This window comes from Magnolia sinica, chromosome 8 (assembly GCF_029962835.1).
Source record: "Magnolia sinica isolate HGM2019 chromosome 8, MsV1, whole genome shotgun sequence".
In the NCBI taxonomy this organism is placed as follows: domain Eukaryota; kingdom Viridiplantae; phylum Streptophyta; class Magnoliopsida; order Magnoliales; family Magnoliaceae; genus Magnolia; species Magnolia sinica.
Window position 1 is genome coordinate 7,298,602 of NC_080580.1, and position 12,761 is coordinate 7,311,362.

A 12,761-nucleotide genomic window follows, 5' to 3' on the forward strand; every position below is an offset into this window, starting at 1 on the left:
ATCCAACCATTAGATGCCACACAAAAATTTAAGCCCGAAGTCTAAAATTCACGCCCATCAGTGATTCAAGTAGACTATACCAAGGTCAAAATTTTTGGGGCAATTGTTACCGTTTACACTATTTCCAATCATGTGGTGCACCTAATTCATAAATGTAGTAATTTTTTGCACCATTATCCTAAAATGAAGGAACACTATAATGTCTTGGATTTTTCATTGTTTTGGATTTTTAAAAATTCTGAATTTTTTAAAAAAAGTAATTAACTTATATTATCATTTTCTAGCATACGCCATATAATAATACGGTAAAACAGATGGACTGTTGGATCAGACACACAGTGGAAGTTCTCGGGAGAGTTTCCTCAGTGCACTATAATATACTGAGTTACTCAATAACCAGTACCAGTCTACTCCCACCGTTTAGATTTTTAAAAACTAAAAGCTTAGTGGCTCAAAAATTATACCTATTCATAATTCACGTGGGCTTTTGGATCATTACGCTTGGCCGACGTAGAGTATTTGATGTTGCCAGCACTACCCCACCGACGGTTCGGTATTGTGGTTGTTGTAATATAATGGCAGCCCGTGATTGCGTACTGCATTGAATAATGCATCGCTGGCTGAGATGGATCAGTCGGAAGAAAAAAGCAGAAAAGTTTAAACTGACTCCCATTATTGATGTTGTCAGACGTAGGGCATCCCAGCCAGAAGAAAAAAGCGAGAAAGTCTAGACTGACTCTCTTTATTGATGTTGTCAGACGTAGGGCAGTTCCATATAAATGTGGTTTGGCTGGTGCACCGCGGACGTGGTGCACAGCGGACGCGGATTAGACACTGACATGTTGGGCTGCGAGACTCACAGCCGAAGTGACGTTACGGAGATTTCTGTTGACACCGCTGCCGTGTATGCGTTGTATTGACAGCTTCCTATCATTTAGGGCCTGTTTGCTTTTCAAAGAAATGGAAAATACTTGGGAAATAGTAATTATTATAATTTCACTGAGTTTGAAAATTTATGGGAATTTGTGCCCGTCAAATTGGTTCAAAAGATGTAATTTTAATTTTTGAACTGCAAGGTAATGCGAATGATATATCCATTCCGTCAGTCTGTTTTATTACAATATTTTAGAGCATGAGACAAAAAATGAAGCGGATCCAACACTCAGGTGGCCCACGCCAAAAGAATAGGTGGCCCTACAAAGTTTTTAACAATAAATATTCGATTCCTTTTTTTGTATGATGTGATCCAATTGAGTATTGGATATGCCTCAATTTTTTACTCATGCTATGAATTCAACTGGAATAATGAATGAACGGTGTAGATAAGCGAAATGCATCACAGTGGGAGCCACAGATATTTTGTAATATTCTTGATTTTCGTGTCAAAAAATAAGTAGTCAAATCAGGTAAGTTGTAAATGCAGGGGAAAGTAATTATTACTTTTTTTTACAGTGGATTTACCATTTCACCGGAAAATCAAACACGCCCTTAGGGTATGTTTGATTTCCAAGAGCTTAGGTAAATACTTAGGAAATGGATAATTATTATCATTTCATCCGTTTGAAAATTCAAAGAAACATTTGCATTGGGAGCCGATTTAAATGGCTATTTAAAATTTTTTTTATCCTCAAGATAATGTATATGATATATCAATTCCATTCATATGTTTTAACACGATATTTTGAGACATGAGCCAAAAAATGAATATGATCCAACACTCAGGTAGCCCACACCAAAAGAAACAATGGCCTCACAAAGTTTTTAAGGTGGATGGCAAGTAATGATGGCTGCATAAGCCGATTGCAGGCAATCCGAGAGAATTTATCACCAACTAAATAGATGGGATTGGGAGGGATTAGGTGGATTTCAAGGTAATGATGGTGATGTCAGTAAATTGCTGGCAATCCCATGAGATTGCTATATCTAGGTAGAAGTTCAACGTGCTTGTTTGGAATGCTTAGCCAAATCCTAGGATTGCTTCTTCCAATCCACCCTAGCTAATACAACTTAATCCCATCTAATTTGCTCAGCCAAATAGGCCAGGCATGTTTGGGCGATGGGATTAGAAGGGATTAGGTGAGATGGGATTCAAAAAACATAATTATTACCCATGGCAAGGATTGTTCCCTGTTGGTGGGATAAGACTAATGCCATGCTTTGTTGGTAATATGGTGGTACATTGAATGGATATACCCACCATAATTTGAAATTACTGAGAATAACACACATGTGTTATATCTAGACTGTTCATTTGTTTTGTAACCTCATTTTATGGCATGGGCCTAAAAATGAGGTAGATCCAAAACTTACGTGGCCCCAAAAAAGTTTTTAACGGTAAGTGTTCAATCCACATTGCTTTCTATGGTGGGATCCACTTGAGCTTTAGATTTACTTAATTTTTTGGCCCATGCTCTAAAATAATCTCGAAAAATGGTGGACAGTGTGCATATAGCCCGCACATCATGGTGGGACCTATACAACTTGTTAACATGGAGTGAAATTAGCACGGGACCAATGCAATTCCATCTAATCTAATTCCAAGCTTTCCCATTCTCCCCAAACATGGAGTGAAATTGGCATAGTACCCAGTGAATCCCATCCCACCTAATCCCACTGCCCAAACACGCCCTTAGGAATATAATTTTCAGGAATGAGCTAAAGAATGAGGTAGATTTAAAGTTTAAGTAAACCATACCATAGAGAGCGCGGCTGAAGGTTGGTGTTGTAACGCCCCGTGTTTTCAGGACCCGAGTATATGACTCGTTTCCCAAAAACTCGAGTGTTAACTTTAAAGGATGGTTAAATTCACGTATTTTTTTCTCCTTATCAGAGTAAGCAGATAAACGTAGAATGGACAAGTAAGCTAAAAGGGAAGTTTAAATTTTCATTTAGAATATACAAGTGGTTACCCATAATGACTTATACAAACCAATGTCTCCATCCTCATGAATACAAAATGAAATAATATTACATGTGAAATAAGATAAACTACAACAATCTTGAACTGTAAAATCATGTAGCAACCCTTAGCAAATAGAATCATGCACCCTTGTCAACCATAGCCTACTTTTCACCAATATACGGGGCCACCTGCACTACCTGTACGGTTGTATATTTGATGGATGAGTGGCCAGCTCAGTGTGAATTCCCTTCAAGATTACACACCGCCGCATTAGGTAAGCATAGTCATAAAACAACAAGGCAATCAAAACAATACATGATGCAATCTTTTTAAATGCATGGATGCATGAATGCACATCGGCCTGGGGATGTACATCCAGCCGGACTTGGGCTCGTCACCCATGCAAATCATCGACCTGGAAAAATCATCCAGTCGGACAGGGGTCGATAATCGGTGGTCTGGGAGCTAGCGAAACGATACCCCGAAGATCCTAAGGGCATGTGCTACAGCATCCAGATTAGCCACCCGTCATCGCCAACATACTATGGATGTATGATTAGCCAAACCGTTATTAGTCCAGTTACAACCAGCCAATTTAAATACGCTCACGGTCACTACGGGGAGCACATGGCCCAGCGTAGGCCGACGGCTCGGGCATAGTGTCCCATTACCACCATCCCCGGCCTATGAGGCTACCACCTTAGGATGTTTAATGGAAAACCGTCGATTAGTGGTCAATCATATTACAACATATGGGGCTTGCCATCGCATGGTTGCATAGTATAAAAACATCGAGCCCATATAGGAAAAATACCAGGACAAGGACACATACGGCGATATCAAAGCAAGACATGTAAAGCAAATATCAAAATAAGCCACATAGGGTGAGTATCAAAATCATGCGATAAAAGACCATCCTTGAAAACCGTTGGACACAACAACCCTGGATGGTAGGCCCACATCACTGGTTAATTTAAACCACCATTCAATAACCACTAAGCTGAAGGTCCATTACTATCACAACCAGTCGGGTTACATCCCAAGTATGTGTGTACACATATAGGTGGGGGTTTCCCACTGGTGTACCAATTCAAGTTCCATAAGCAATCTACAAATAATCTATGAACAATTATACAAGATGAACATTAAGCAGGCAATATAACAATTCAATTTCCACCAGCTAACACATGTGATTATAAGAGAGAGATATCAAATATAAATTTAAATAAAAACTATAACTTAAGCTAATGAGAAGATGGAAAGCTCAAGGGGAAGAATTATCACCTTCTACTTGAATCGCCTACTAGTGTCGCTAAGTAATTGCACCCTTAGAATCGTATTCTATCAAAAATCATGAACTTGTACAATTAGATCCAAGTTCTACGTACTACCTAGGTTTAAGATCATGGCCTAGGGTTTTGAATTTACTTATCTTAGGGTTTTGATGTAAAATTAGGATTTTCATCCTAGAGTTTTAGTTCTAAGCTCATATTTCTGGGATTTGAACGCTAATTAATGTAAAATTTATTTACCATGCTAACCTAGTAACTATAAGCTAATTATTAATATTAATGACAGTATTAATATTAGCTAACATGCTACTAAAAATCATTACGATGATAATTATCATTATAATCCACTATTTATAATAATATTTAAGAGTGATAAAACAAGACACTAGTATTTAGCAATGATATTATATTATATTATTTTATTCTTGACTACCATAACTAATATTAGTATAGATCATTTACTAATGGCTAATCTTTACTAATATTAACAATCCTAACAGTAGTAATGACAATAATACAAAAATAATAGCCTAATGTGGGTCTGAAGGGCTCATTAATATGGGAAATTGGGCTATTAGTTTGGCCTTGCCTAAGGCCCGAACTGGACTTAATCTTGGGCCTGATTTTAGGCCTGGACTGGGGCTGATTTCAACCCAAATCCAGGACTGTTCTCAGCCCAAAATGTGGCTCATGATAGGGGCTGCCCATGGCCCACATTACAGCCCCAACTAAGGTTGATCTCAGTCCACAGATCTGGACCAGAGTTCGGCCCACTGTATATATGGTGGGGCCCATGTGCATTTTGATCTTAGGTGCGGCCCGCTGCATTGTACAGTGAGGCCCATTGCCTGCATCACCCCTACTGCCAACATGCTCGACCATATTGCAGGCCGCTTTTCAGTTATTTTCTCAGGCCAGAGACGCCCTTCCATCTGGACCGTTGGTGAGGATAATCTCAGCCCCAAATCAAGGTTCTTATAGGGACAGGTACGACCAGGACTTGGTCCGTTTATAGGCTTGCCAACCGCCCAGCCAAGGGACCTTTTCCCTGCTGCTAGTAAGCTGAAATCTCAGCCGTTCTACGTGGAAATTTCCAGTTGTCCTTCTGTTGATGCCATGTTTACAATCTCATCTGTTTTTAAGCTTAGAATTTAGCTGATTTCCAGCCGTTTTTAACTTAATACAGCTGCTCACAGGTCACATTTTCAGCCTGATCTTAGTCGAAACGCCTGGTGAAATGGAAACAGACGGCCAGTGGCCCCACCCCACATGATTCGGACCCTGGATGGGCCTCTGTTTTAGCTATTAGGGAGAGGTGTTAGGCCTTACCTGAACCGTGACTCAATGTAGTCCCAAACGAGGAAGATGACCAGTGGCAATGGTGGCTTCCTATCGGGCGGATTTTTCTCCAAAAGGAGGCATCTACGTGATGAGTACAGGTCACTGGGAGCTTGGAGAGATGATATATTGAAGCTTCATGGAAGCTTTCATGGTGGGTTCGATGGGAGAAAGAACGGACGGTTTTTCTCATGTGCGGCTGTAAGGAATGGAGAGCCGATCCTTTTGCTATATAGGCTTTCCTCTTTCGAAACCTTAGACCTCCCAGAATCGTTGGATGCATGCCGAACGGTGGGGATTGAATCTGCCCAAAACCACCTTCCAAAACCAGTGGGCAAAAACTGAAACCGTCCACGGTTTCATTTGAAACCCCCCAGGCAAATGGACGGCCGTGATATCTTCTGTTTGGACGATCCAGATCAAGCACGATGCCCAGCACCCGGATCGTGCCAACTGGCCTGTCAAAACGTTTCCGTTTTCAAAATCTTGTGTTTATAGGATCGGTTTACGCCGGGAATCGTGTGCTTGAACATGTGCTGAAACATGTGAAGTTTGTGAGTTTTGGTTGAACCCACGGTGCTTAACACGATGGACGGTTTGGATCATTGATATGGCCCCTCATGATGGGCCATTTCTTAATCAAACGGGGAAGGGAAAAACACAATGAGTCGTGTTTTAAACGGCAGCGCAGCGGGAGGATTCCCATTTTCAGGAAATGGCGGGTCAGTGTCTGGTCTGACCACGCATGCCATTGGGTGTGCTGCTGGTGCACACGATACCGTGTGCACACTCTAAATCTAGAGGTAGGGTCCACCAACTCCTTTGCCAAATCTACTTCATCCATTGAGTTTTAGAAGCTCCACCAACAGACCCTGGCCGTTGATCAGACTGATCTAAAGTCTAGGTGGGCCATACGGGTCGATTCCTAACTTTAACGGTGGATTCTCGTTGATCTAATGGTCAGATTGTCCTGAAATTGAACGTTAATGGCTAAAATAGTCCCTGAAATTTACCAGACGATTGGGTCCACATGTTGTAGGGACATGGTGGTGGAAGCTACCGTCACTTCCGGTTTTTGAATGTTTCTTTTCAAAATAGGTGGGGTCCACCTGTGATGATCTTTCAGAGAATCCACTCCATTCACCGTCTTTGGCACACCGTGCTAACCCATGGTCCAAAATTTGAAATAGATCCAAACTTCAAGTGGGCTGCACGATTGGTTAATGCATTAAATGGTATTTACCGTCAAACCCCGTGCACGTAGAAATTTGAATGAATTGAGATATTCTGTGAGAAGTTCACTTTACTACTTGTAATTGTACGATCCGCTCTGTTCATTGTGTTTAACATATCCAGCTAGGATTAAGGTCCAAAAATGGGACAGATCTGTTGATCGGGTGGGCCGCACGGTATGTTTTAGCTTCAACGGTAGTATGTAATGAAATTAATGAATATTTACGATATTGCCATTCATTTCTCAACCAGCGTCCGACGTCCATTACGTCGAAGTGTGCCGCCCGAATTTCTTGAATTTTGGCGGGCATTCTTCATTTTTCGTACTCTTTTTCTTGGTCCAGTTTGGGCCCCGATCTCCCTAGGATGTCCAAGATACTTCTTCAGTGGCCTACACACTCCATAATTCAAAATAACATTTATATACCTTCAATTGACAAGTTACCAGGTAGTTGGGACCTAAACCCTGAGATCGTCATGATGATCAATTTATCCTCATATTCGGATGACCCATTTGGCAGATCCAATCAGGATGGGTGGTCAAATGACTTGTTAAAAATATGAAAACTTGATAGTATGCACTCCAGGCATGTATGTGGGTTGATGTATGGTTAGTTTCGTAAACGGATAGACATAAAATAGGTTTCTAGAGTGATTAGGGGTAGGGCTTATATTACGTTAGATTCGAGTGACTTTCTTACACGTGAAAGTTTCTCAGATTGTGATTCTAATGGTGGGTTAAGCATATTCATATGGTGTGAATAAGTTGGACGGATCAGAATCTTGGTCTGATAAGTGCACGGACGGATATAGGGATCAAGTAGCTAAATTAATGTGATCTAAGGGCTGAAATTTGATGTGTACGGTTAATTTATAATAATTAGGCCTGGTATAAAGTTTCACACGAAACGGATCATGAGAACCTTGTGAGTTGGAATTCAGGGAATATGTCGATGACATTTTCGTAATTATTGTTGATTTAATAGTTTTGTGAAATCTAATGGTTCTAGATAATTATATGTTATTTTCTAAATAATTCTTACAAAAGGACTTATATTTAAATCATTATAAATAAAGACTTATTCATTGATTTAGCTAAAGGAAGGTACATATATCGAACTAAATGAGCAATGGTTGGACGACTTGATTTATGGATGAATATCATTCATAATCGGTCAGATTCATGTTGGAGGATGGATGTAGGGTTAGGTTGACTAGATTGGTACCGTACACGTATATATACTGAGTTAAATTTATGGTAACACTCAAGGACTTTCAATACTCGGGTATTGAAAAGTTCGGGGTGTTACAGGTGCCCACCTTGAAACCTTCTGAGGCTTGTCATGATGTTTTTTTTTGATATCCAACCGATTAAAAAGTCAACAAAAACATTAAAGTGGGGAAAACACGAATAACAGCTCCATCGAAAACTTTTGTGGCCTTTAGAAGTTTCTAACAGTAGCAACAATCTCCCCACTGTTTTCTGTGGTGGGGTCTATTAGAGCTTTGGATATGAATCATTCTTTGGATCAAAACATCCATCATGGAGGGCTCACAGAATTTGCTGACGTCACTTCAGTAGCAGTCTCGCTACTCAACCAATCGGTAGCCCATCCGCGTTCATGTACCGTACATTGTACGTGTCATGCAAAGACTAGCGTTGCAGCTCCTCGATACACAAGTTGTACGAGTGGCTCAAAGTAGTTCAATGTTAAACGTGCTCTACCAAAATGATTTATTTACTGTACCATACTATTCATCCATTATGTGATATCATTTTAAAGCATTATGCTAAAAATGATTCATATCCAAAGCTTAAGTGGACCACACCAAAAATAACAGTGGGAAAATGATTCTCATTGTTAAAGCAATCATAGGGCCCATTATAGCGTTTATTTTCCCTCGAATCTATTTACAAGGCCACACAAACATGGATGAAAAGAAAAAAAAATACCACATTGATCCAAAACTTCTATAACTCCTAGAAAGCATTTCAACTGTAGATGTTCAATCTCCCGCAGCTTTTACGGTTTGACAATGAACTTTAAGCTGAAAAGTATCAAACAAAGGAAGTATCCGAGCCTGGATAAAAGGAAGGTTGATCTCGAGACTACGTAACTTTCACCCATTTACCATTTACAAGCTAGTTGCATATTCCCGACAATGAATAACCGGATGTAACATGGGAATTACTAATGAGTTGAATTTTAGACGCTGGGCTTAAATTTCGTGTGGCATCTAATGGTTGGTTTGGATTTCATATAATCATTATGGTGGTACCTGTGAATATTAAGAGTAGACATCTCTCTTAGATGTTTTCTTTGGTGTGATTCACTTGAATTACAAGTTAGCCTGATTTTTTGGGTGTTGGGCTTAAACTGGGATTGTGCATCTAAATGGTTGGAGTAGATTTTGAATACACTGGGTTCTTTAGAAATTAAGCTTTGCATTTTCTCTCAAACTCCTCCAAAAGATTCTTGGGATAAAAAGAAAAGAATGGTACAAGACGCTGCAATTGATCCTGATGAGACCCATCATGATGTTTTATGTACGATCAACTTTGACCATAAGATATTTAGTCCCATATTACACCTAGAGGCAAAAAATAAAGCTACCTTGTGATTTTAGTGGGCCACACAAAAGAAAATAGTTGGGAAGAGTGATGTCCACCTTGGATTTTTATAAGTCCATCACGATAATTATACAAAATCCACTCCAACCTGGATTACTAATTAGGCTATAGTATATTGAGTAAACTATGGGTCCTTGCTCTTGCTCTAGTGGTAGACTCTTAGGAGTTTCAACACCTGCTAGAGGGTTCAAGTACCCATAGGTGGTGAAATCCCACTAAGGCCTGAGTGTGTGGTGGTGTGTATACGAGTGGTAACAAAAAAAAAATAAAAATAAATACACTGAGTAAACTATGTAGGGCCTAACACGATGCATGTCTTATCCACATGGTCTATTCATTTTTCTGGCTCATTTTAGCACATTAGCCCAAAAATAAAGCATATCCAGAGCATAAAGTGGACCACACCACAGGAACAGTGGGAAAATAACGTCTATTGTTGAAAACTTTTTGGTGGCCGGAGACATTTTAGATCGAGTTGATATTTGTGTTTCCCTTCATCCATGTTTACGTAACCTTATGAATAAGTTGGATGACAAATAAATACAGTTGAGGGACAAGGAAGGTTTCAACGGTGGACATCATTAACTCCACTATTTCCTGTGGTGTAGTCCACTTGAGCTTGGGATATACTTCAATTTTTGGCTCATGCCCTATAATAATATGTTAAAAAGGATGGACAGTTTGGATCATACACATACATTATAGAAGTTCTCCAAAGAGTTTCCTCAGTGCACTATAATGTACTGAGTTACTCGGTAAACAATGCCCGTCTACTCTCACCGTTAGATTTAAAAGAAACAAAATAATAATAATAATTAGCTTAGTGGTTCAAAAGTTGTAGCGATTCAGTATTCACGTGGTCGTCTGAATCATTACTCTTGTCCGACGCAGAGTAGATCATGTTGCCAGCACAACCCAGGGGACGGTGCATGTTGTCGGACATGAAGCAGATCCAAATGGAAGCGGATTGGCTGGTGTACGGCGGACGCAGATTATAGACTTGAAACAAAAATAATAATAATAATAATTAGTGGATTGGCTGATGTTTTTCAGGAATCCACTCCGTTCATACGCTTTGTGAGCTAATTTTAGGTGAGTATATCAAACTTCAACAGATCCAAGACTCAAGTGGGTCTTACTAAAGGAAAAGTTAGTTAAGGAAATTCCTACCGTTCAAACTTTTCTGCGTTTGAAAGTGATGTTTACATGTCATCCATACCGTTAATAACGTCATTCCTACTGAGATGAACTAAAAACAAAAATATTAACCTGATTCAAAACTTCTACGGCCCCACGAATATTTCAACTATGGATGTTCAATTATCATGTTTTCCTTCCACTTGAGCATTATATATGGTTAAATATGGCCACATGTCTAAAATAAACTCATAAAACGGATGAACGGTGAAGATTTCTCACAAACATCCCAATGGGCCCCACCTGCTTTCCCAGCTCAGGAACCTCGTGGGAAGGGATTTCGCAGGAAATCCTCGCAACAATCCCCGGGAAGGGGATTGCGTACTGAGTAACTCAGTACGTACTGAGTAAACTATGTGGGGTCTACCGTGATTTATGTATTTTATCCATTCCGTTCATTCATTTTACAAGATAATTTTAGGACTTGAGCCTAAAAACGAATTATATCTAAACCTCAACTGGACCACAACATAAGAAACAATGTCAATTGAACATTTACCATTGAAAATTTCTTGGGGGCTACAAAAGTTTTGGATCAAGCTTGTATTTTGTGTTTTCCCTTCATCCATGTCTGTGTGATCTTATGAAAAGGTTGGATGAGAAATAAACATCAGTGTGTGCCCTAGAAAGGTTTCGACGGTGGAAGTCATTATTCCAACTGATTCCTATGGTATGGTCTACTTGATCTTTTGAAATATCCCATAATTTAGAGGGGACCCATCAAATGCACATTGTTGATAGTCGACATGCATCACGGTGGGGCCTACACAGCTCGGCCTCACGGTACCTTATCGTGAGGTCAAGCGCATAGTACCTTTTCGAGTGCGCGCGCACACACACACACGGAACTCAAGTGGGCTACACCATCTAAAATCATGTGAAGACACCATTAAAATATATAAAAGCACTTGGTGGGGCCCACATGAGTCTTGAATGCTGCTGAAACTTAGTCTGAACCCTCATCCAAGTGGGACACATATAATGGATGGGCTGGATTTTCAAACCACATCTTGGTGGGCCCAAAAAATGATTATGAATGTTTTAATGGTGCACGGCCCCTCCCCACTTCTTTATGTGGTGTGGCCCACACAAGTCACGGATTGACTTGATTTTTGAGACTAGGCCCACGATGGAATGGTGCATCTGACTGATGGGGTAGATGTTCGAAACGCATCATGGTGGGGCCCACACAGCTCAACCTCATGGGAAGGACTCGTGAGGTGGAGCGCATAGTACCTTTTCCCTATATATATATATATATATATATATATATATATATATATAATGAAAACACCATGACACATCACCACACCACCACTGTGGGTGGTGTAGGCAACACCACCTGAACCGTGACTCCTCGTTCCAATCTATCTATAAATACACAGCCTAAATCTTATCCACCCAAGAACTGAAAACATGGCTACTATCCGCTCCACTACTCTTCTCAACCTCCTCTTAATCTCATCTTTCTTTCTCATACTCCTCCTCGGCCCTGCCTGCAAGGCTGACAACATCTTGTATCCCGGTAGAACTCTCGTTACTAACACCTATCTGGAATATGGGAGCTATAAATTTATAATGCAACAAGATTGCAATCTGGTCTTATATGATAAGGGAATCCCCTATTGGCATTCCAACACCGCGGGCAGGGGAATCAATTTTTGCCATTGCACCATGCAAACTGATGGGAATCTTGTGATATTTGCTCCTAACGGTCGTGCTATTTGGACTAGTAAGACTGCCAAAGGTCAAGGCTCCTATGTTCTCATCCTTCAAAGTGATCGAAATGTGGTGATCTATGGTGGGGCTATTTGGGCCACTGAGACTAATGGAACTGGGAGTGGTGCAATTCCAGTGGTCAGTTGGGTCAGCTCTGAGGACACTAATCATACCGCTGTGGTTGATGGATCTGGTACCAATATAGATATGTGAGAAGATCAATGCTTTGTGTTGAAATGCATATATTTTCCTTTGGCCTAAGTTCTATATTTATCTATGTGTGCGATGATGGGTATGTATCGTTTGAAAATTTGAATGAATCTTAGTAATATATTATAGTACTTTTGGGTTAATGTATTGGTTAGCTGCTTTCCTTGTTATAGTATATTATGTGTGTGATAATGTATATTATGGTACTTTTGGGTTAATGTATTGGTTACCCAGGCCT

General features: G+C 40.1%; 1 protein-coding gene across 1 annotated transcript; it reads left to right on the forward strand.

Moving 5' to 3' along the window:
• Positions 1–12,010: 12,010 nt before the first annotated feature.
• Positions 12,011–12,526, forward strand: LOC131253818 (mannose-specific lectin-like). The gene has a single exon (XM_058254955.1). The coding sequence runs from the start codon at positions 12,011–12,013 to the stop codon at positions 12,524–12,526; it is 516 nt and encodes a 171-aa protein (XP_058110938.1).
• Positions 12,527–12,761: the final 235 nt, after the last annotated feature.

Bases quoted from the DNA above. Each gene is read 5' to 3' on its own strand.
- LOC131253818 (XM_058254955.1), top strand. From the start codon at position 12,011: ATGGCTACTATCCGCTCCACTACTCTTCTCAACCTCCTCTTAATCTCA.